We start from the raw sequence: 23,116 nt of genomic DNA on the forward strand, positions 1-23,116 counted from the left end.
CTACTCATTTCCGTTTGTGGATTTGACAAAGCTTGTTAGTTGATACATAAGTGTTTTATTATTTTGTAAGTTTCCTCTGTATTTGAAATATTGCATAATAGGAAGAGTTAAATCTTCTTTACCTTTGTTTCTTTATGTATCTTTTCAGTATTTCTTCTCTCATATTACAGTTGTCCATTTTTCCCTTCCCCTACTTGCCCTCTACCCTAGTTGTGAACTGCAGGGCTTGTTTCTTATTCATCTTTGTATCTCCAGTTTTTGGCACTTATGAAGCACTTAGTAAATGTTTGTTACAGTAAGAGTTAATTTTAGGAGTAGTATGGATGTATAACTGATTGAGAGGCAGTATAGCTTGATGCTTAGAAGCAAAGAAGCTTGCCTTCCATCACTTATTAGCTGATGTGACCTTGGGCAAGTTACTTATTTTCTCTGTGCCTCAGTCTTCACATCTGAAGAAAATGCCATAATGGTTATCTACCTCATAGATTTATTGTAGAGATTAAATGAGCTAATATATGTAAACACATCTGAAGAAAATGCCATAATGGTTATCTACCTCATAGATTTATTGTAGAGATTAAATGAGCTAATATATGTAAAGTACTTAGAACAGTACCTGGCACTTAAATTCTAGATTAGTATTAACTGTTACTATTATTAATTCTTCAGAGTTTTGGGAGAATTAGGTGCTGAGAATTTTTTTTTTTGCTTGAACCAGGGAGTGTGCATAACACTGTTGGATAATCAGGTGAAAAGAATCTAATCTAGCAGATCAGAATGACTTGATAGAGCTGTTCAGAATTGAAGGACCTTTAGGTAAAGCTATACCCCTGAGTTTACAAAGCCAGCCTCTGTAATCTCTGGATATCCGTAGCTACCTTTCTGTATAGATATGTATTTAAATAGTCTCAGTCTATTCTTACATTCAAGTTTCTGCCCCTGAATCTACAAACATATTTGCTTTTGCACTCACCTTTCAGCCTTCTTTTTTGTTAAAAAAGAGGCATTTTTACTCTTGTCTAAAGGCAGTGTTGCTCCCTGTGTTCTTAATTCCACCAGGCAACCATCACATGTTTTAGACCTATCCTGTGATAGGCACTAAGGGGTGCTAGGTGAACAGGACAGGTGGTCCCAGTCCTCGCGCAGCTTATGTACCAGTGGGCAAGACAGATGATTTAAAATGCAATTATAATAAATACAGTGTGATAAGCACTACTGAGGTGTATGGAATTCTGCTGTAGGAGCATATTTATTTTTGGAAACCATGGAAGGATGAAAATGCCCAAGGAGAGTAGAAATTGAGACAAGAAGAGAATCTTGAGAAGGATCAACATTCAGAGATTGTGGAGAATGAAGAATTGCTGGTGGAGAGGTAGGAGGGAAACAAGGAGAGTCTGGTGTCACAGAAGCTAAACAGAGGAGTGCATCTCAGGACAGAGGTAGTTAGTGATCAACAGATACTGCTCAGCAGCCAGGTAAGGTCCTTTTCCCTCTTTCCTTTTCAGATATTTGGCTCTATCCGTATTCCTTACGTCTCAATTCCATGCTTCCTTATTATGATCTGTTCAGCTCCTGAACTTCTAGTGTTTGTTTAGTGAGTTTGGTAGGTGAGGGATACTGCATCCTCTGAATTCATTTGTTTTCTAGTGTCAAATTATAAGTAGCACAAGTTTGGATAAAGAGAGATTTGTCAAACTCTGAATCTATTTGCCTCTGGTATTGGCATGGGGAGAGTCGGCATAGCTAGGGATACCTCTGTTTCCTTTTATCCTGGTTCAGTGAAACTTGTTCAGGTCCATTTGACAAAACAATTATTCTTTGATTCCATGTTTTCCTTCAGTGTTCTGGGAAGAGTTGTTTTAACTCCTTGTTGCCACCTATGGACCTCCCATTGAGTGCTGACCCCCCGCCCCCCCCATTTGTTCGGTAGCATAGTCTCATCACTTCTCATTCTGCATGTTTCCTGGGGGACCTCATTCACTACTGTGACATTAAATTAAAGCTTTTGGACAGTAAATAAGTCATATGACACTGAAGTAAATCTGTAAAGATTACCATGTCTATTTTTAAAGATTTATTTATTATTTATTTAATTTATTTTTGGCTCTGTCGGGTCTTGGTTGCTGCACGCTGGCTCTTTGTTGTGGTGCGCGGGCTTCTCTCTAGTTGTGGCGTGTGGGTTTTCTCTCTCTAGTTGTGGCATTCAGGCTTCAGGGCGCGTGGGCTCTGTAGTTTGTGACACGCGGGCTCTAGTTGGGAAGCGAGAGCTCAGTAGTTGTGGCCCGCAGGCTTAGTTGCCCCGCGGCACGTGGGATCTTTGTTCCCTGACCAGGGATCGAACCTGCATCCCCTGCATTGTAAGGCGGATTCTTTACCACTGGACCACCAGGGAAGTCCCAAGAGTACCGTGTTTTTATATGTATATTTTAAATGTAAAATAAAATTTTCCAGACTACACAAAAGTTAGCTTCTACATATCTGTGTATATGAATGTAATGAACTCGTAAGTGCAGCAGTAATTGAAATACTGCTGTTATTTAGGCGAGAATTGAACCCAAATTTAGGAGCTGTTTACATTATTCTTGAATACTCAGAAAGTATAAGTTTTGTATCCTTTTCTTAGCTGGATGTAAGAATCTACAAGTAAAGAAATAGGTGTATTAGGTACACTTTAGAAAAACAAATTTATTTTATCATACTTTAATTCTGTGTAGTGTTGATTTTAATTCTTCTGAACAGTTATTCAGTTTGCCATAAAATAGTTCCTAAAAATTGTTTTGTAGATTAATGAACAATTCCAATGGAATGATGTTTTGTTTGATAAACACTGCCCTCCTGTGGTTAAAGTAAACTAAATGTTTTGTGAAACTACTATAGTCTTTCCACTTAAATTAACTCCTGGTAAAATAATGTAATAGTAATAGCTATACAGTAATAGTGTTGTAATGGTAATGGAGTATGGTATTTTTGCTCAGAAATATATGTGGCCATTTTGTTTTCCTCTCCATCTCTCCCTCTTGGGTTTCTCTAGTGTGCCTCTGTACATTTTTTCTCACTGTTTATGTACAATTTCTTATAATTAAAAGAGTTAATTGTAAATGGAAAGATGGAGGAATATTAAGCTATTGAAGGGAGGGAAACTGCACTTAAACATAGACATGCTAAAAGAAATCAAAAGAAAAGACCAGTGAGTTATAAGACGTGAAACTAATAAAAGCCTCCATGGAAAAAACAGTAATGAAAAGATGAAGAATAAAAGGGAAAAAGTATTTGCAGTAAATGTGACAGTAAAAGTTTTAATATATTTAATAATTTAATATGAAAACTAGAGCTCATACAAGTGGTATATATACAAGCAGACAGTGGTTATGAATAACCAGTTTACAAGTGAGGAAATACAGTAATTAAAGCACAAAAGTATATTAAAATTCATAATGGTATTCCATAAAATGGTATTCATAATATTCCTAATGGTGTGTCAGATAAACAAACAAAAAAGCCCCATTCACTTTTGGAGTATACTAGAAAAACTAGCTAATTATTCTGATAATTAATAAATAGGACAGAATCAAGCACTTATCCTGCTTTTTTCTATATGAGTTGTATGTACTTCAGATAACCAACTAGTAGATGGAGGAAAGCATTTATTTTTAGAAGGATTCTAGCTTATAAATGAAGAAGGAAAGATAGGCTATCACCATTTTTCAACACCTAAATAATGAGTCTGAATAGTGGCTACTAATCAGTGGTTACTAAAGCAATTAGGTTGGAATGCTGATGGGAAACTTTGTAATGGGTGGATCAGGAGGACATCTGTTCCCCTGATTCATCTTGACATCTCAAAAAAGAGACCACAGATATTTTGTGTGTTCTCGTGTGTGGGGTGGGGGGAGGGGGAGGGGAAGTAAACAACACTGTCTGTGAAGTTCTTTTGGTAAAACAAAATCTGAATCTGAGCAGCCCTCTAGGTAATTCTAATTTTCAGGAAATATGAGGGACAGAGTACCATACAATTAGCAAAATACAGAATGTGGGAAACTATAGTACAGTTTTCTTGGTTTCTTCAGTAAATAAATTGGAAGAAAACAAGGAGAAATCCATAGATTAACAGAGACTTTAAGACATGTGTTAACCAAATGTGGTATGTATGGGTCTTCTTTGGATACCGATTTGAACAAACTAACTGCTAAAAGTGTTTTTTCCCCCATGAAAATTGAAGACATTGTGTAAATAATTTGATAATGAAGGAACTATAGTTACATTCTGAGGTATAAAATGGTATTTTTATCTTTAAAAAAATGAGTCCTTATCCTGTATTTATGTACTAAAGTATTTATGAATGAAATGTTTGAGATTTGCTTCAGGATAATCCACTTTGTAGAGGTAGAGTGGCTGGAGGTATAGATGAAACAAAGTAAGCCATGTGTCGACAATTGTTGATTGCAGTGTTCCCAATAATTTTTTTTTTCAAAACAATTTATTTTTTAAATTTTTTGGCCACGCATCAAGGCCCGTGGGATCTTAGTTCCCCGACCAGGGATCGAACCCACACCGCCTGCAGTGGAAGTGCAGAGTCTTAACCACTGAATCGCCAGGGAAGTTCCTCTCTACTTTTGTATATGTTTTAAAATGTTCATACTAAAAAGTTAAAAAGTAGAATACTTAAGTCTTTAGTTGAAAAACATTTCTCTTTCTCTCCCAAACTAAATGATTTATAGTTTTAAATATTGAGAAAATTTAGCATAAACAATTTTCTAAATTAAAATTAATTTCAGATGCCTAGTATATAAAGGTACTAGTCATAAACTTTTTTTTTTAAGGAAAGTAAACATCCCTTAAGCAGTTTTAACTAACTGGTTTCTTCTATTTTATTTCTTGAAAAAACAGTATACCTAGAAAATCAATGAAATTAATTTTCATTAAAAAGGCACACAGAAATTTTAGGTCTCTATTTCCAATAGCTTAATGTCCTATGTCAGCATACTTAAGTATTTTTATATAAATAGTAAAATTCACCCATATTAAAATAAAGTAATTCCTTGCTCTAGATAATAAATCAAAATATTTTTATTATTACCATTACCATGGATAATATAAATGTTTTAAATTCTAAATAGAGTTCATTCTGATAGTGGATTAATAGTTACCTTTCTATTAAGATTTGATATGCCAGAGAAATTTTTATTAATTTCCATTTTGTAGCTTCTTGGACAGAAAGCCACCAGTTCAGATGAACAGTAGGGCAGCCACATTCCCCAGTTTGCTCATCACCACTTTCTGGTAGAGTTGGGATTTGAACTCTGATATTCTGCCTTATTATGATGAATTAATCAAAATATTTTTGCATATGAATGTAAGTACCTTATTCTGTGATATTTTGTGCTTGTTTTTCTTGCAGAATAGCTTAATATCTAGTCTTTATATTTGGATATCTGTAATGTAAATAGGATTTAAAGAACATATAAGTGACTTTATAGGGACTGAAGTCTTGGCATTTAACTTAAAGCTATTTCATATTTTTGTAAATTTTAGTTTTTGTCTAATGTTTAGTATTATTGGCAGTATAGGGCATTGTTAACTACTTGTGAAAAAAATAGTGGAAAAATTAAAGGGGCAGCCGGAGAAAAACATGCTATCTTTTGTATTTTTCATCCCCCTTAAGAATACCGGTGAAATTTTAGATCAGGATATCAAATGTGAACTGGAAAGGTTTTTGTCATATAATTTATTAGTAATAACAAAAGCTACCATATATGTCACTTGTGCTAAGTTAAGAATACTGCAGAATGTTTTACTTAATGTTCCTGTCTATGAGGGTGTTACCACCCTCATTATACAGATGAAGGATTAAGATTGAGAGCTTTTAGTCATCAATATTATGTCTTAGAGCTATTAGGTGCAGGCTATTTGAGCTCTATACACTTTGAAGCACTTTCATATTTTGCATTGATTAAACTTTTTCCCCCCCGACTGAAACCTCTTAATTATGTTAATAACATCCTTTACAGAGACCACCAAAACTGAGTCTTAGTCAATCCATTGTATGCTGGTTTGGAGTATTTGTTATAAAAACTTGAAATGTGGAAGAAAATAAAGCAGATCCCACATTTGTAGTATTATGTAAATTTGTGTCATACATTTTAGTATTCAGGATTTCCTAATGATAGTAACAGAGTAAAATTTAATTGCCAGGTAGATGATTATATCAGTTTCCCTAGAAATCCCTTGTATTTTTTGATTAAGGCAAGCATAACACCTGTCGCACAAAGTGTTTTTCTTGTATCAACTCCAGCGTTTTCCAGTATGGTTTACAAAAATCTCTATATCTTCCCACTTTTCTTAAGCAGAAGTTGCAGCAACAGAGTTCTTAGACTTCAGTGGCGTATGTTTTCTTCCAGTAACCAAATGGGCTGTTTGAGGGGGAGTTCTGTGTTAGAAGTGAATCGGCCTGGAATAGCAACTAAATATAAAGCCTCACTTATACCCACACCAATGCTTTTTAAGTCTTTTAAAAATTAATTAATTAATTTTTGGCTGCGTTGGGTCTTCGTTGCTGCGCGCGGGCTTTCTCTAGTTGTGGTGAGTGGGGGCTACTCTTCGTTGCGGTGCGGTGGCTTCTCTTGTTGCGGATCACAGGCTCTAGGTGTGCGGGCTTCAGTAGTTGTGGCATGTGGCTTCAGTAGTTGTGGCTCGCAGGCCCAGTAGTTGTGGCGCACAGGCTTAGTTGATCCACGGCATGTGGGATCTTCCCAGACCAGGGCTTGAACCCGTGTCCCCTGCAATGGCAGGCAAATTCTTAACCACTGCGCCACCAGGGAAGTCCCTACACCAATGCTTTTGATGCATTTTTGCTTTTGTCCAATAGGTTGTGCATTTTCACTCTTTTAATTTGTTGGCAGAAATAAATTTTGTTTAGGTAGAGTTGTAATTTTATCTGACAAATCATTGAATATACTACTTTCTGTAATGGAAATAAAAGGAATGTATTTCTGATGTTCAAACAGACCTCTGGTTTTTTTTGCGTGTGATGTAGCTATTAAATTTTATAATTTTATTTTATTTATTTTTTGGGGGGGAGGGGTGCGTGGGCCTCTCACTGTTGTGGCCTCTCCCGTTGAGGAGCACAGGCTCCGGACGCGCAGGCTCAGCGGCCATGGCTCACGGGCCCAGCCGCTCCGCGGCATGTGGGATCTTCCCAGACAGGGGCACGAACCCGTGTCCCCTGCATCGGCAGGCGGACTCTCAACCACTGCGCCACCAGGGAAGCCCTATAATTTTTTTTTTAATCTGATTTTTATTTAGATCAGATAGCTTATTTCAAAAAGAGGAAATATGAAAGTCTAAAAACGTAGGACAAGTTCAACTTCATTAGTAGCTAAAATTAAAAATTTTTTATATATTTTTTCAAATAATTACCAAGGATTTAAAAAGTAATATGAATGTTGGTTAATGGTTAACAGTAGTGAAACTCCCGTACACATGGTGGAAAGCAATTTGGCAATATTATATATTAAAATAACTTTATACAGCAGTTCCAGTTGTTAGAAGACTTTGAAAATAGTCAGAAGCACTTGGTGGCATTTGTTACAGTTAAAGGGAAAAAAAAAGGAGACAATAGCACACATTTATTGAGAATTTTATATATCCTCAAATTCTGAGCTAAGCAGCTCAAAATAAAATATTCTATTTGTCTCCCATGGCCACTCCATGAGTTATAGATGTTTTTCTTGTTTTGATTTTACTGATGAAACTAAGACCCAGAGATTAACTTTCTAAGGTCACAGAGCTTTAAATTTTAGAGTCAGGTATAAAATTAAGATCTGTCTCACTCTAAACATGTGTTGGTAACCATCGGGAAAGAGTGCCTCTTTAAGCAGTCTAAATGTGCAACAGTAGGAAATGGATTAAGTGATTCAGTGTGTATATGTATGTGTGTGGGTGTATATATATGTGTGTATATATGTATATATATCAATCAGTGGAGTATCATGCTGCTATGAAATATATCAATAATAACTGTTGCAAGATTTACAAAAAGGGCTTTTAAAAAGAGGTACAAACTGATATATGCAGAAGGATGTCAACTGCAAAATGTTATAGAAAAAACCTGTGGAAGGGACAGCCAAAATGTTAAATCCTATTCTCTCATGGCAGAATCCCCCTTTGCATATAATTTGAGGTGTGGGGGGAGTATGGTCTAAATTTTCTAGAATGAATATGTATTACCATTGGGGGGGAGGCCCTTGTTGCTTTATATATGGTATATATGACTGTGTATAGGTTTAACTCAGCACATGAAATGAATTTCTGTGTGGAATACTGTGAAATATCACTGTAAGTTGGTGGAACACCCTTGTCTAGAGTTTGAGAACCACAGTTTGAGAAATACAAAGAATCTTCCTAGGCCCCACCAGGATCTTGTTTTTCAGTTTTATGTTCTTGTTCACTATCAAAGACACAGCCAGGAACCCACCTCTTAAGATATTGACTTAATTATAGATATATGTGGGGGCTGCCATTTGCATTAAGCTAGTTTTGTCACGTTTCAGAAAAGACCTGTGAGAAAAAGGTCTGTATCTGATCTTTGTACTTGATGGTCACAATCCCCATCTTAACCAAAATGTCAATCATCGTTTCTGCAGTCCTCTTAGTTTTTCTGCCTCAGCAAGTAAGAACCTTCCCATCATTCAGCAGAAGCATAGTTTTCATCATTCCAATGCATATTTTAGTTGACAAAAGAAAATTTTTTTCCTCATTGAACTCTTTGCTTTATATAAAGCTTTATTAGTACCCTCTTTAGTGTGGGGAATTAAGAGTTCTGACATCTTAAGTTTAGGCTATGCTATTCTCTTGAGTCTTACTTTCCTTTCTGGTAAAATTATAACTAAACCTGCTCTGCTGTTTCTTGGATTGTTGTGAGGGGCATATGAAATAGAATGGCTACATGATGTTTGTAACTGTAAGGCAGTTGTATGTAGGAATTAAGAGCAAGATGTAAAATTTTTGTATGTATTATCTGGGCAGCACCATAGGAAGATATGTCTTTAATGTTTGGGGTGAGCTCGAGTTTTTCTTTGAAAGGGATATCAGTCTTTTGTGTTCTTTTTTGGCCATCTTTTATGTGTATATCTCTACGTAAGAACTCTTTTTATGTTACGTAAATTGGTACAACATTATGGAAAACAGTTTGTAGGTTCCTCAAAAAATTAAAAATAGAACTACCATATGATCCAGCAGTCCTACTTCTGGGGATATATCCGAAGGAAATGAAATTACTGTCTTGGAGAGATATCTGCACCCTTGGTTCATTGCAGGATTTTTCACAGTAGCCAAGACATGGAAAAAACGTAAGTGTCCAACAACAGATGACTGGATAAAGAAAAAAAAAATATATATATGTATGTAATAATATTATTCAGCCATAAAAAGAGGAAAATGTACCATATGCGACAACTTAGATGAACCTTGAAGGCGTTCTGCTAAGTGAAATAAGTCAGACAGAGAAAAATACTGCATGATCTCATTTATATATGGAATCCAAAGAAGTTAAACTCTTAGAAACAGTGTAGATGGATGGTTACCAGGAGTTGAGTGGTAGGAGAAATTGGGAGATGTTGGTCGAAGGATACAAATGAGCAGTTATAAGATGAATATGTTCTGGGGATCTGATGCACAGCATGATGACTATAGTTAACAATACTGCATTATATACTTGAAATTTGCTTACAGAGTAGGTCTGAAATGTTGTCACCACACACAGAAAAGGGTACCTGTGTGAGGCAATGAATGTGTTAATCAACCTTAATGTGGTAATCATTGAACAATATATATGTATATCAAATCATCACATTGTACAGCTTAAACTTACGTAGTGTTATTTGTCGATTATATCTCAGTAAAAGCTGGGGGGAAAATCTGGCTAAAGTAATAAAATGCGTGTGTGTGTGTGTTTAGCAGTGGTGGTGCTTGTGAGTGTCTGAGTGTATTTTAGAGTGGTCAGGAATATCTCTGAAGAAGTGAAGTGAGGGAGAGAGTCCATGAATCTCTGGGGAAAAACATTGCAAGAGGAGGGAGCAGGTATAGAGACCCTGAATAAGGAATGAATTGGTTATGTTTGAGAAAGGGCAAGAAGGTAATGTGAGAAAAGCAAGATGTAGAGTTTCATGTAGAATCTTTTAAACTGTATTGGGAATTCAGATTTTATTTTAATTTTAGTTAATTTTTTTAAAAAAGTGACAGGGAGCTTAAAAATCAGAGGAATATGGGCTTCCCTGGTGGCGCAGTGGTTGAGAGTCCGCCTGCCGATGCAGGGGACACGGGTTCGTGCCCCAGTCCGGGAAGATCCCACATGCCGCGGAGCGGCTAGGCCCGTGAGCCATGGCCGCTGGGCCTGCATGTCCGGAGCTTGTGCTCCGCAACGGGAGAGGCCACAGCAGTGAGAGGCCTGTGTACCGCAAAAAAAACAAAAAACAGAGGAATATGTAATTTAAGTTTTAGGACGATTACTTAAGTGTCATGTGAATAGATTGGTGAATCATATTAGGCATAACTTTGGCTGCCTATAACAGTTCCTTAAATGATTTGGAAGTTTATTTCTCTTTCATGCAACAGTCTGAAGGTGTAGTTAGTCCACGATTCTTAGGGTGCATCCTTATCTGTATGGTTCAGAATGGCTTTGTCACCTCCTCCACTTTAAAATCAACAGGGTGGAGGAAGGGCCAAAGAGGGATGTGTCCCTGCCTTTTGAAAATCTGGGTTTTTGAAGTTATCACTCCCTATCACTCCCCCTCACATTCTGTTGTCCAGAACCTGTATTCCACACCAAGATTTGAGGAAGACTGGAAGAAGACCCCCTGTCCCCAGCCCCCACACAGTGTCTTTTCATATATAGCTATATAATATTCAATTGTGTAGGTATACCAGTTTTGTTAATATCTTATTATTAGATAAGAAGCCTTTAAACTTTTTTCTTTATTGAGTAATATAATGAATATTTTCTTATATTATCAATAGATTGTGTGTACATTTCCATTTCATGGTGTTCATTTACTATTGCCATGTTTTTGCTATCCAAAATAGTAGGGGAAAAAAACCATTGAAAAGTGATTTTTTTTGTATTTAATTGTTAGTGAAGTCAGACATTCAATATCGTTTTTCCCATAAATTTTTATTATGGGATATTGAATGTGTACACAAAAGCCACCAATAATATAATATCTTTGTACCCATCTTGTAGCTTCTATAATTATCAACTTATAGCCAGTCTTGCAATACTTAAACTCCTATCTAAATTTCTTCTTGTGTAATTTTGAAGCAAATCCCCAACATCATATAATTTCATCTGTAAGTATTTCAGTATGCAAATATTTTTTCATATGTCTTTTATCCAGTTGTTTTAACTCTTTTATGAGCTATCTGCCCATGTCCATGGTGTATTTTTTTTCATTTTCAGTAATTTTATACAATTTTATAATAGTATATAGACAGTAAATACAGGTCCAGTTTTCTGTATGGGCCTTAATTTGGATAAAGGTAGTAAGTTAAATTTTGGACATGTTAAGTTTGAGATGGAACATCCGAGGTTGATGTTTAAAAGCAGTTATAAACGGACTGTGCTGCTTCTTTTCATTTATCAAAATAGGGGTGATTGATGAAGTCTTGGGAATGGATGATTTTATTCAGGGAGGGTTGGAGTGAAAAGCAAAAGCTGCAAAATGATGCTTGTAAAGTATTTAAGGGATGGCCACAGAAAAAGACCAAGAAGAAACATTTTGGGAAAAAAAGTCTGGAGAGAGCAGTGTCTAAGGAGGGAAAGGTTAATAACATTTATCTGATGTAGTATAGAGCTCAGGGAGGATGACAAACAGAAGTATATTTGTTGGATTTTATGATTAAACAAATGAAAAAAGAGATGCAGACCAGGACACATTGAGCTGTAGGGTGCAGGATAGCCCTGAGTTTGAATGCCGACTGCCACTTGTCTTGCTGCATTATGTTTGGAAATTTGCTTATTGAGCATTAGTTATCCCACTTTTTTTTTTTTTTGGTGGTACGCGGGCCTCTCACTGTTGTGGCCTCTCCCGTTGCGGAGCACAGGCTCCGGACGCGCAGGCTCAGCGGCCATGGCTCACGGGCCCAGCCGCTCCGCGGCATGTGGGATCTTCCCAGACCGGGGCACGAACCCATGTCCCCTGCATCGGCAGGCAGACTCTCAACCACTGCGCCACCAGGGAAGCCCTATCCCACTTTTTAAATGGGGGTAATAAGGCTTGTCTTTTAAGGTTGCTGAGACGTTTAACTGAGAGAATGATCTGCACTTGTTTGTGTCTTCTTTATAAATGGTAGTTGTTGACATCACATTTTGATACCTTACTGGCTGATCTAGGATATCTGACTTCAAGCGGTTTCTGTTACACAAGTCCTGTATCTGTTGTTTTTGACTTGCTGTACTAATGGATATTCTTTTGATAGTATAGTATAGATTATTCAGAATTGGTTCAATTTTAGCTTTCACTTGCATTTATTAATTGCCAAGGGTTCTAAGAATAGAAAGTGATTTAGGTATAAGAGAGTTTCTACCTAAAATTTGGATTAAAAAAAAAAAAAAAAGGAAAGAAACCAGAATTGACTTATAAGAAGTCAATTTAAAGTAAGCCTGTTAGGACTCCCCTGGTGACACAGTGGTTAAGAATCTGCCTGCCAGTGCAGGAGACACGGGTTCGAGCCTTGGTCCGGGAAGAGCCCACATGCACGGAGGCAACTAAGCCCGTGCGCCACAACTACTGAAGCCTGCGCGCCTGGAGCCCGTGCCCCACAACAAGAGAAGCCACCACAATGAGAAGCCCTCGCACTGCAACGGAGAGTAGTCCCCGCTCGCTGCAACTAGAGAAAGCCCACGTGCAGCAATGAAGACCCAACGCAGCCAAAAATAAATAAATAAATTTAAAAATAAATAAAATAAAATAGAAGTCTGTTAGTGGCAAATACTCTTCGTTTCCCTTTAATCTAAGAATGTCTTGATTTCCCCTTCATTTTTGGAGGATATTTTTGCTAGATAGGAATTTTGGAATTAAGTCGTTGTCTTTCAGCACTTAAAGATGTTCTTCACTGTTTCTGCCTTCCATAGTTTCTGATGAGAAACCCACAGTCAGTGGAATTGTTTTTCTCCTAAGTGGAAGGTTGTTTTTCCTTGGCTGCCTTCAAGATTTTAAAATTTTCTTTAGTTTTCAGTAATTTGGTTATGATATATCTGGGTACAGGTTTCTTTGAATTTATGTTGTTTGAGATTCATTGATTCTCTTGAAATTGTAAGTGTATATCTTTCACCAAATTTGGGAAGTTTTCTGCTGCTATTTCTTTAAATATGTTTTCTGTGTGCTACTCTTTATCTTCTCCTTTGGGGACTCTGATGACATGAATGTTAGACCTTTTGATATTGTCCCATTGGCTTTGTTCATTTATTTTTTCTATCATTTTTCTCTCTGTTCATCAGATTGGATAGCTTCTATTGCTCTATCTTCAGGTTTACTGATTCTCTCCTCTGTTATCTCCCTTCTACAGTCGAGCCCCTCCAGAGAATTTTGGGTTTACTTTGGATATTGTGTTTTTTAGCCTTAAATTTTTATTTGCTTTATACACCACATAGGCACACACACAATAATGTAATGAATCTTACTTCTCTGCTGAGACTCTTAACTATATTTTTTTCCCCCCAAGAATCATCTTCCTGGCTTCTTGAAGCATGGTTATAGTAGCTGCCTTAAAGTCTTTGTCTGAAAATTCCAGAGTCTGTAGCATCTTGGGTTTGTTGTGTGTAGGTTGTCTTTTCTCTTGTGAGTTATTGAGATTTTCCTGGTTCTTCATATGTCAAGTAATTTTGGATCATATATTAGACATTTTGATATTAACGTTATGATACTCTGTCTCATTTAAATGCTATGGAGAATGTTGTTGTTGTTATTACTTTATTTTTAGGGATGGGAGGATTTTTTTAAGCAGGCATTTGGTCTTGTTAGGTTCAGGTCATAAGTTTCTGCCTACCCTTCTGTGCACTAAAATTCCAATGACTAGTTTTCAAAGCCTTTGTTTCTATCTGTCCCGCATGTACACCACCGAGTGGCAAATTTGGGAACCTGATAGTATGTTTAGGGTCAGATCCACATAGGCATAGTTCTTGGGTGACCCCAGGAGTGTTTATAGAACTTCATGGTGTCACTTTCTTGAGCTCCTTTCTCTTTGCAAGTTCCCTGACACTTTCTGGCTCTTAGAGACCCTTCTTCCTTGTCCTGTGGCTAGATAACTAAGGTTTTCATTTTGGTGTTTTGCTGCACACTTCCACAACTGCATCTACCTTTGATGCCAAGCAACAGGATGGTGGAGAAAGAATATAAACCATGGGAATTCCCTCCACACTCATGGGATCGGAAGGGATCTGCTTTCTTGAAGTTTTAGGTCCCTGTCCAGCCACTGCTGGTATCATCACTGCCACAGCTGCTGCCTTTGGATTGCTTGGGGGCAGGGTCTGAGAGAAAGGGAAAAAACACTCAGAGGATTGTCCTCCCTTTTAGGGGTCCCCTTTACTGCTTTTTGGACAAAAAAAAGAGAAGACTTCTCTTGGAGCCATTTCTGTCTGCACTTACTGTGCAGTTCTGAGTTTGGACTGCCCTTGAGTCTAGGCTGAGTGATCCTAGGGGAAACAAAACCAGGAAACTCACTGCTGGGTTAGTAGTACTTCTAATTTTGGTTTCCTCCCTGAAACCAACTGCTACCATTTTCAGAGTCCTCAGATAGCTGCTCCATGCATTCTGTCCAGGTTTTTAGTTGTATTCGGGAGAGACAGGATAATTTATGCTTATTACATCATCTTCACCAGAACCAGAACACGGATACCATTTTAATTTCATTATAACTGTATTGTTCTTTTGTTTTGGTTAAGAAATTACTGAGCAACCAAGATGTACTAGACTTTGTTTGGAGATGTAAAGATGGATAATCTTTAAGGTGCTTCCAGTAAGTCCACAGGTAGTCATGTGATGAGGGAGTGGAGGCAGAAAGTAAACATAATTTCATATTATGCATTAATAATAATTGAATTATTAATCTTATCTTTTTTGATCCATTTCTGCTTCAGGATTTGACTTACGGTTTGTGACTGAAGGAGAGAATATCCTATTTACGTTTCATTAATTTTCCACTTATTATCCAAGAATTTAAGGGCTGTAAAGTCTCTGGATTTGTATATGCTGGAGGAAATTAATACATAGCTATAATAAATATAATTTATATATGTAATTATAATAAGAAATTAAAATAAGAAATAATTTACTATTATATACTTGTTTCTCAGGTCTTAGAAAAATATCCCAATACACCCATGAGTCATAAAGAAATTCTTCAAGTTATCCAGAGAGAAGGACTAAAAGAAATCAGGTGAGTTATTTAAGTATTATTAGTAATAATTATAATACTTGATTAGAATATTTTATAGTATATAGCAGTCTACTTTAGTCCTGAAGATTGATTATTTAGTAATAACTGCTTTGTTGATTTATTCAGCTCAGATCTTTGGAGTTTTCAGTCATAGCACAGTTACAAAACCAAAAGTAAGTTAGAAAAAAATTCGTAGAAGGTTGCTATCTCCACACCCATGCACTTTAATTCTTAGGAAGGCCTGGAGCCATCTTCAAGCCTTCATCTATCAGTTCAGGCTTTTGATTTAATAAGCTTAGTCATTAGCAAATTTAGAAGTCCTCTAGTTCAGGGAGAATGGTAGATGTAAACAGTCTAGGAAAAAATAACCTTGGCCAAAAAGAATTAAATGGAAAAGATACATAAAGCAGTATGTGTTTCAAGTAATAGTCTTACTATGTTCAAATAAAACAGCCTGGGGTCAATTAATATAGGACCAAAGATAGAACACACTTTAATTTCTAAGAGCTTTATTATATTACAAAAGCACATAATAGTCACTGTTCATAGTCAAGACCCTCTGCCATCAAGAAATATTAAAATTATGTTCAGTATATTTTATATGTTAAGGCAGAAATCTGGGTGTCTACATTAGAGATATTTTCATTAAGAGAAAAAGGTTACAGTGCTACTAGTTATTCTCACCTGGGGGTGGTATAGTGCAGGGGTCCCCAACCCCACGGGCCACAGACCACTAGTGGTCCATGGCCTATTAGGAACTGGGCCGCACAGCAGGAGGTGAGTGGCGGGCGAGCGAGTGAAGCTTCATCTGTATTTACAGCCGCTCCCCATCACTTGCATTACCGCCTGAGCTCTGCCTCCTGTCAGATCAGCTGCGGCATTAGATTTTTATAGGAACCCTACTGTGAACTGCTCATGCGAGGGATCTAGGTTGCGTGCTCCTTATGCGAATCTAATGCCTGATGATCTGAGGTGGAGCTGAGGCTGTGATGCAAGTGCTGGGGAGCGGCTGCAGATACAGATTATCATTAGCAGTGAGGTTTGACTGCACAGAGACCGTAATAAATCAATTGCTTGCAGACTCATATCAAAATCCTATCAGTGAGTGACAAGTGAAAACAAGCTCAGGGCTCCCACTGATTCTGCATTAAGGTGAGTTGTACAATTATTTCATTATATATTACAATGTAATAATGGAAATAAAGTGCACAATAAATGTAATGTACTTGAATCATCCCAAAATCATCCACCACCCACCCCACCCCCTGCCCCAGTTCATGGAAAAATTGTCTTCCATGAAGCTAGTCCCTGGTGCCAAAAAGGTTGGGGACCCCTGGTATTGTGTAATACCCATAGCGAAAGTGTTTAGGATTTTGGGGGGCTATTTTTGATTGTCACAATGATGAGAAAGGAGGGAGCACTATGGCATTTGGTTATTACTCTGAGGAAAAAATTCTACTAACGTATTCTAATATTTTTTTATAACACTATTGGGTTTTATAGAACGGGAATGAGCAAGAGATTTCATTTCTTTTCATAAAATTAGACTATTCATAAAAATTTCATAAAATTTTCTATTCCTAAAAATACACACTGGGGAAATAGACCAGGAAATCTTATGTAAAGAGATCAGACTCGGGCTTCCCTGGTGGCGCAGTGGTTGAGAGTCCACCTGCCGATGCAGGGGACACGGGTTCGTGCCCCGGTCCAGGAAGATCCCACATGCCGCGGAGTGGCTGGGCCCGTGAGCCATGGCCGCTGAGCCTGCGCATCCGGAGCCTGTGCTCCGCAACGGGAGAGGCCACAGCAGTGAGAGGCGTGCGTACCGCAAAAAAAAAAGAAAAAAAACAAAAGAGATCAGACACCATCAGTGCCCTAGGTCTAAATGACAATTGCAGGATCATCTACCTCTAACACAGTAAGGCTCTGACTTTAAACTTGTCATTATTATTTCTAGAGAGTAGGCAAGAACAGTAAATAAGAAAGAATACTAAATAAATAAAGAACAGAAGGGGAAAAAAGAGCTTAAAAAAAAAATGTAGCAAGATGGTGGAGTCATCAAAAATAGCTTCTGACTTCACTTAGTAACAACTCACAAGAAGCTATTCTTGGTTAAACTATATTGTGGTGATACAGTTACGTGACCACAAAGCAGTACTTTTAAAGTCACCAGTGACTTCCGTTTTGTCACCTCCACTGGACTTTTAGTTTTGCCTCTCTTGTTACCTCTCAGCATTACTTAACACAGATGACTACTGCTTCCTTTTTGAAACTCTATATCATTACCTGAAGTGACCAAACATTCCTACTTTCCTTTCTTGCTCTGCAGGCTCCTTCTCAGTTTATTTGCTTATTATCTTCTCTCTAACTGAAGTGCAATCGACATTCCCATAGCTTTTTTGGGGTCACTTTTGTTTTGTCACTTCCCAGTTGTGTAGGGAAGCTAATTCCCACCTCAGCCTTTGTACATGCTGACCCCTTTACTTAGTTAACTGTTGTTTTTTTTCAGGTGTCAGCTTGAAAATGTCTCTTCCAGAGAACTTTGGCTGACTTCCCAATCTAGATCACATTTTCCGTTTTTAGTTTGGTATATAGTGTTCTGTGTTCTTTCTTTATAGCACTTAAGATTTGAAATTACATATCGCTTTGGTCTTTCAAAAAAATCATGTAGCTTCTCTGTAGCTTACATTAAGCTAGTAGCTCCATGAGGGCAGTGACATTTATCTCCCCCCCGCCCCCGGCTTGGCACGTAACAGGCATTGCAAACCTACTTGTTAATGAATATATGAAGTATCAGTGATTGGAAAATGACATTCAAATGTAGTTCTAGCTTATCCTCTTGCTGCATGATGTGTCTTAAATGGTAGTATTAAAATCTTTAGAGTTTTCAGGTACATTATGGAACGAAGTAACTATGCTTATTGAAGATGTGCTCTTTTTTTTTAACCAGTCTTAGCATTTAATTAACCAGGAAGGGGGATTATTGGGAGGGGCACCCCTGTAAAAATGTACAAAAGGTCTGTGGGGCTATGTGGAAGGGGGAGATAAATATGTACATGGAACCCCGCCTTCCTTTAGCCCCTCCTCCCCCAGCCCTGAGAGGGCATGAGGACTTGGGTGGTAGGTGAAGAGGAGGGGGGGGCACTTTGGCCTCTGGTTTAGTGAGCCTTTGGGGAGGCAGGCCAAGGGCCTGGGGGCCCTCAGAAGCGACGATGGTAAGATGTGCTCCTTTTTACAGTTTTATTTTCATTCCTTAATCCTCAATACAAGACTTTTCAGCTATTTTTCCCTTTGCTGTTTTCCCTCTGCTCCCCCATTTTGAAGATTCTCGCTTGATTTTGATTATTCCATACTATATTGTTTTATTCTAAAATGTATTAAAATGGAAGCAGCTCAAATGTCCATCAGAAGATGAATGGATAAATAAAATGTGGTATATACAGTCAATGTAATATTATTCAGCCTTAAGAAGGAATGAAATTCTGATACATGCTACATAGATGAACCTTAAAAACATGCTGAGTATATGTATAACTGATTCATTTTGATGTACAGTAGAAAGTAACACAACATTGTAAATCGATTAAAAATTTTTAAAAAATATGAAAGAGAATGTATATATGTATTTAAAAAAATGCTGAGTGAAATAAGCCAGACACAAAAGGACAAATATTGTACAATTCCACTTACATGAGATACCTAGAATAGGCAAGCTCCTAGAGACAGAAAATGGAATAGAGGTTACCAGGGGCTGAGAGTAGGGGAGAATAGGGAGTTATTGTTTAATTGGTAGAATTTCTCTCTGGGATGATGAAAAAGTTCTTGAAATGGATAGTGGTAATGGTTGCACAACAGTGTAAATACTCAGTGCCACTAAATCGTACACTTATACAAGTTACCATTTTAGCCATTTTATTATGTATGTTTTGCCACAACCAGTCAACAAAAAGAAGTATTAAAAATGAAGTGATTGGCTCCTGGTTGAGAAGGATTGAGGTACTAGTCCCTTTAAGAAGTTAGGTGATAAGATTGAAAATCATTTACCCCAAATATGGAATTTTGAATGAATTAATTAGAAACGTACAGTATTCTTAGAATATTATAACATTTAAATTAAATACTGTTTTATAACTGTAAAGCATATAAGCATCTTAGAAAACAGGGAGAAAAAAAAAAGGGTCCTTGAATTTTCCCCCTCATAATAGCTTATGACTTCGTGTATTCCTTTTTTTTTTTTTCCGGATACCTAAACGAACTCCTTTTAAAGATAGAGTTTCCCATGGGAGTCATAGGGAAGATATGGATTTTGTTGTTTCAGGTGAAAGGAACGTTTTGAAGTGTTCTAAAAGGAGCTTAGTTCTGTTTAGAACAGATAAGGAGATGTGAAAAGGGTTGAAGTAGCCCCTAGGAAGAAGAAAAGATAGAAAGATTTTAAAAGAAAGAAGAATTTGGGACTTGTAGGTTGTAGCAGTTATTGGTAATTTAGATAGATGCTCTAACTACGGTATTTGGTCATTCCTAAAGAAAAAGAATTTAGTTTCTGTACTGTTTGCCAGTAAATAGTTATTTCAGAAAATTAAAAATGGTTTTTAAACAATTTGTTGTGGCATCTCACTTCCTTGTTCAGTTTTCCATGTCTGAAATATAGCCTAATTGTTCTTTCTCTTAACTTACATAGTAATGATAACTTAGCAGTAGTTTTCTAGGGTTGAGCTCTTTGACACAGAATTGCTAGTTCCAAATGTGAAGTACTGTTAGAACGTTTTGAAAAAATTCTGTAAGCTTTTAATCATTTGTTTTTACGTAGACAGTTTCCTTTTTAAAAAGTCAGTATTGTTGACTGAATAGAGTTTTTTCGAGTTTACTTGGTTGAAAAACCCCCATTCACATTATAGCTGATGTGTTATTGAGTCTAGATCATGCTATACATTTATGTGAATCTAAATATTGAAGGAATAGTTATTTTTGTTTCCCTCTCAAGATACTACAAATGAAATCAAGGGTTCAGAGAGACAGATGTATCCACTTCATACAGTTTGTGTACTTCAGTTTCTTTCTAAGGGAAATTATTCAGGTTTTTTTTTTTTTTTTTTTTTATTCAGGGTTTTATTTTATCTTGAATCAATGTAACTTGTACAGTAAATGGCTGTCATTAGCCATCAGTGTTTAAAATAGCCTTTCAAAAACTTAAGATGTTTCCTTTTTGTCTGATGATGTCTTAAGATATTTACAGTTTACAGGAAAACTGTCTCAGCGCCCCCCTTTATTCCTGTTTTCTCCTGATTTGAGTCCATACTTCTTCCTGTGATTACAAACTATCCCATCGGTCATGAATACAAACCCCAGAGGTAATTCAAACTCCAGCCTCCTGAGTATACTCACACAGCTTCATGGAGCTGTTTCTGGACTTTGGGGCATTCTTTTTTTTAATCTTTTAAAATTAAGTTTGTAAAAAAAAAAAAAAAAATTAAGTTTGTAAAAGATCTCTGCATCTTTGAGCTATAGTTCTGTAGTTCTCAGGGTCCAGTCAGCAGACAGAAGCTACATGGTTTGAACAGGGAAGTTATTAACTGGTTAATTTATTAACTGGAAGTTAATAACTGGTAACCAAGAATTAACTGTTGAAAGGTAAAGATAACACAGAAGAATACAGTAATAACAGATACGGGAAGCAGCTGCTACCTGTAGGGCTGAGGCAGCGTGCCCCAGGAAGGAATAACTTTCAAGGAGGCCCCTCCATGTCCATAGGGGTTGTGATTCAGCTCTCCCTGGAGAAGGTGGGGCTCTGGTCCAGTGGATGACAGAGTTCACTGGCGCCATAGCCGGGGGTGGCACATAGAAAACTGCCTTCTGGGTAGTAGAAGAACTTGCTGGAAAGCCTCCTGCTGGCTTCTCAACTGGCGAGCCAGCTGAGGCAGCAGCAGAATTTTCTGGGAAGGCACCCACAGGCATTCTGCTGAACATTGCTGAAGGGTGAGCACCATTGAGTGTCCCTCATATTGCTGGGTGCTGCAAGCCATGAGAGCAAGCAGGCAAGAGCACACTAAAACTGGAAAGAAAAGGCCCCCTTTTTTCTTTCTGCAGTGTTCTCCCAGCACTGTACTGACAAAACTAACAGTGAGCCAGCTGGCAAAGGAGAAATGTTTATAGAATCCAACTCCATTGTCACAGAGAAGGGCAAAGAAGGTTGGATTTGGAGCTAAAAGTCAATAAATCGGTAACTGGCACAGAAGCCTTCAGTAGTTTTTCCATAGAATAACAGAGGTCATTGACTGGTCCCGTGTACCACTTTTGTTTACTTGATTTCTTTCCATCTGCACCCCAGCTAAAGTGATGCAGTGCTGTTGCGTGTATAGGATCTGAGATTTCTTATCTTTACTCAGGACATTAAGCCAGCATTTATCTTCCTCTCTTTATGAAAAAATCTTGACAATCTTTTACAATCAACTCAGTTATTACCTCCACAAAGCTGATGGCCTTTTCCTCTGCATTTTAACATATCTTCCCCCTCTCAATATTTTTCTTTTTTTTTAAATATTTTTCTTTTTTAAAGGAGAATTATCACCTTATATTTTAATATTATCCTCACTTCTCTTACTAGATTAATTTTTTATTAAGATTTATGATCAGTTTCCGTCAGAAGAATAGGCTCTCAATACCAGAGACAAATGGGACTTCACTATTTTAATTATTTTATTCATAGAATTACAGAGAAAATAGACGAGAAATAGTTATGCTTTTAAATGGAAAATTCACATTCTTTATACTTATGGTTTAAAAAATTGATAAATTTGTACATGGGAGAAAGTAAAAAAACGTAAGAACTGAGGTGACTTTAGAGATTATCTGATTCCAACGTATAATTTTGGATAGAATGGGGCCCCAAAAGCCAGTGTCTCCAAATTGGAATTTGCTTTTTCTTGAAATCCTCTCCTATTATTGTTTTGTTCTGGGTTAAGCTAAAATTGTATTATTCTAAACTTAGAGTATATGTAACAAATACATAAATTATGAAACATAATAGTAAAAACACTTGTGAAATGTCCTTATCCCCAAATATCATTGGAGTTGCCTCTGTGCTTCTACACTATCCCATTCGCTTCTCTTATTTTGCTGTTATGAACTCCCAGTACTATGTTGAGATAGAATGGTGAGCACACACTTCTTTGCCTGCTTGTTCATAAGGGGAAAGCATTCCCTCTTCTGTATTCTGGAAGATATTTTGTAAAATTGGTGTTAGTTCTTTAAATGTTTGGTGGAATTCTCAATTGAAAACCATCTGGACTTCGAGGTTTCTTTTTCAGGAGATTTTAAGTAACAAATTTGATTTCTTTAATGGTTATAGGACTATGCAAATTATTTGTTTCTTATTAGTTGAGTTTTGGTAGTTTGTTGTTTCTGAAGAATTTGTCCATTTCTTCTAAGTTGTCAGATTAATTTGTGTAAAATTGTTTGCACTGTTCCCTCACTGTGTTTTTTATGGTTGCAGAATATATAGTGACATCTCTGTTTTGCTCTTTTGGTTTTTTTGGGGGTGAGGGTGGGGCTGTGCTACATGGCATGTGGGATCTTAGTTCCCAACCAGGGATGGAACCGCCAGCAAAGTCCCCTGTTTTGTTCCTGATATTGGTAATTTTTATTTTCTCTCCTGTCTTTGTCAGTCTTGCTAGAGATTTGTTAATTTTAT

The 23,116-nt window shown here is 37.2% G+C and overlaps 1 protein-coding gene across 4 annotated transcripts in view; it reads left to right on the top strand.

The window, feature by feature from the left end:
• The window catches only part of ASXL2 (ASXL transcriptional regulator 2), a 129,644-nt gene that overhangs the window by 30,854 nt on the left and 75,674 nt on the right, over positions 1-23,116 (top strand). For 3 of the 4 annotated variants that reach the window (XM_022574272.3, XM_089923385.1, XM_089923386.1), the window contains one exon: positions 15,347-15,429. In XM_022574272.3, the coding sequence (XP_022429980.1) occupies positions 15,347-15,429 (83 nt within the window). The other variant, XM_089923387.1, reaches the window with a different exon arrangement.

The sequence above is a fragment of the Delphinapterus leucas genome, chromosome 13 (assembly GCF_059928025.1).
Source record: "Delphinapterus leucas isolate spDelLeu-1000000601 "Yukka" chromosome 13, BTC_Dleu_Yukka2, whole genome shotgun sequence".
Classification (NCBI taxonomy): Eukaryota; Metazoa; Chordata; class Mammalia; order Artiodactyla; family Monodontidae; genus Delphinapterus; species Delphinapterus leucas.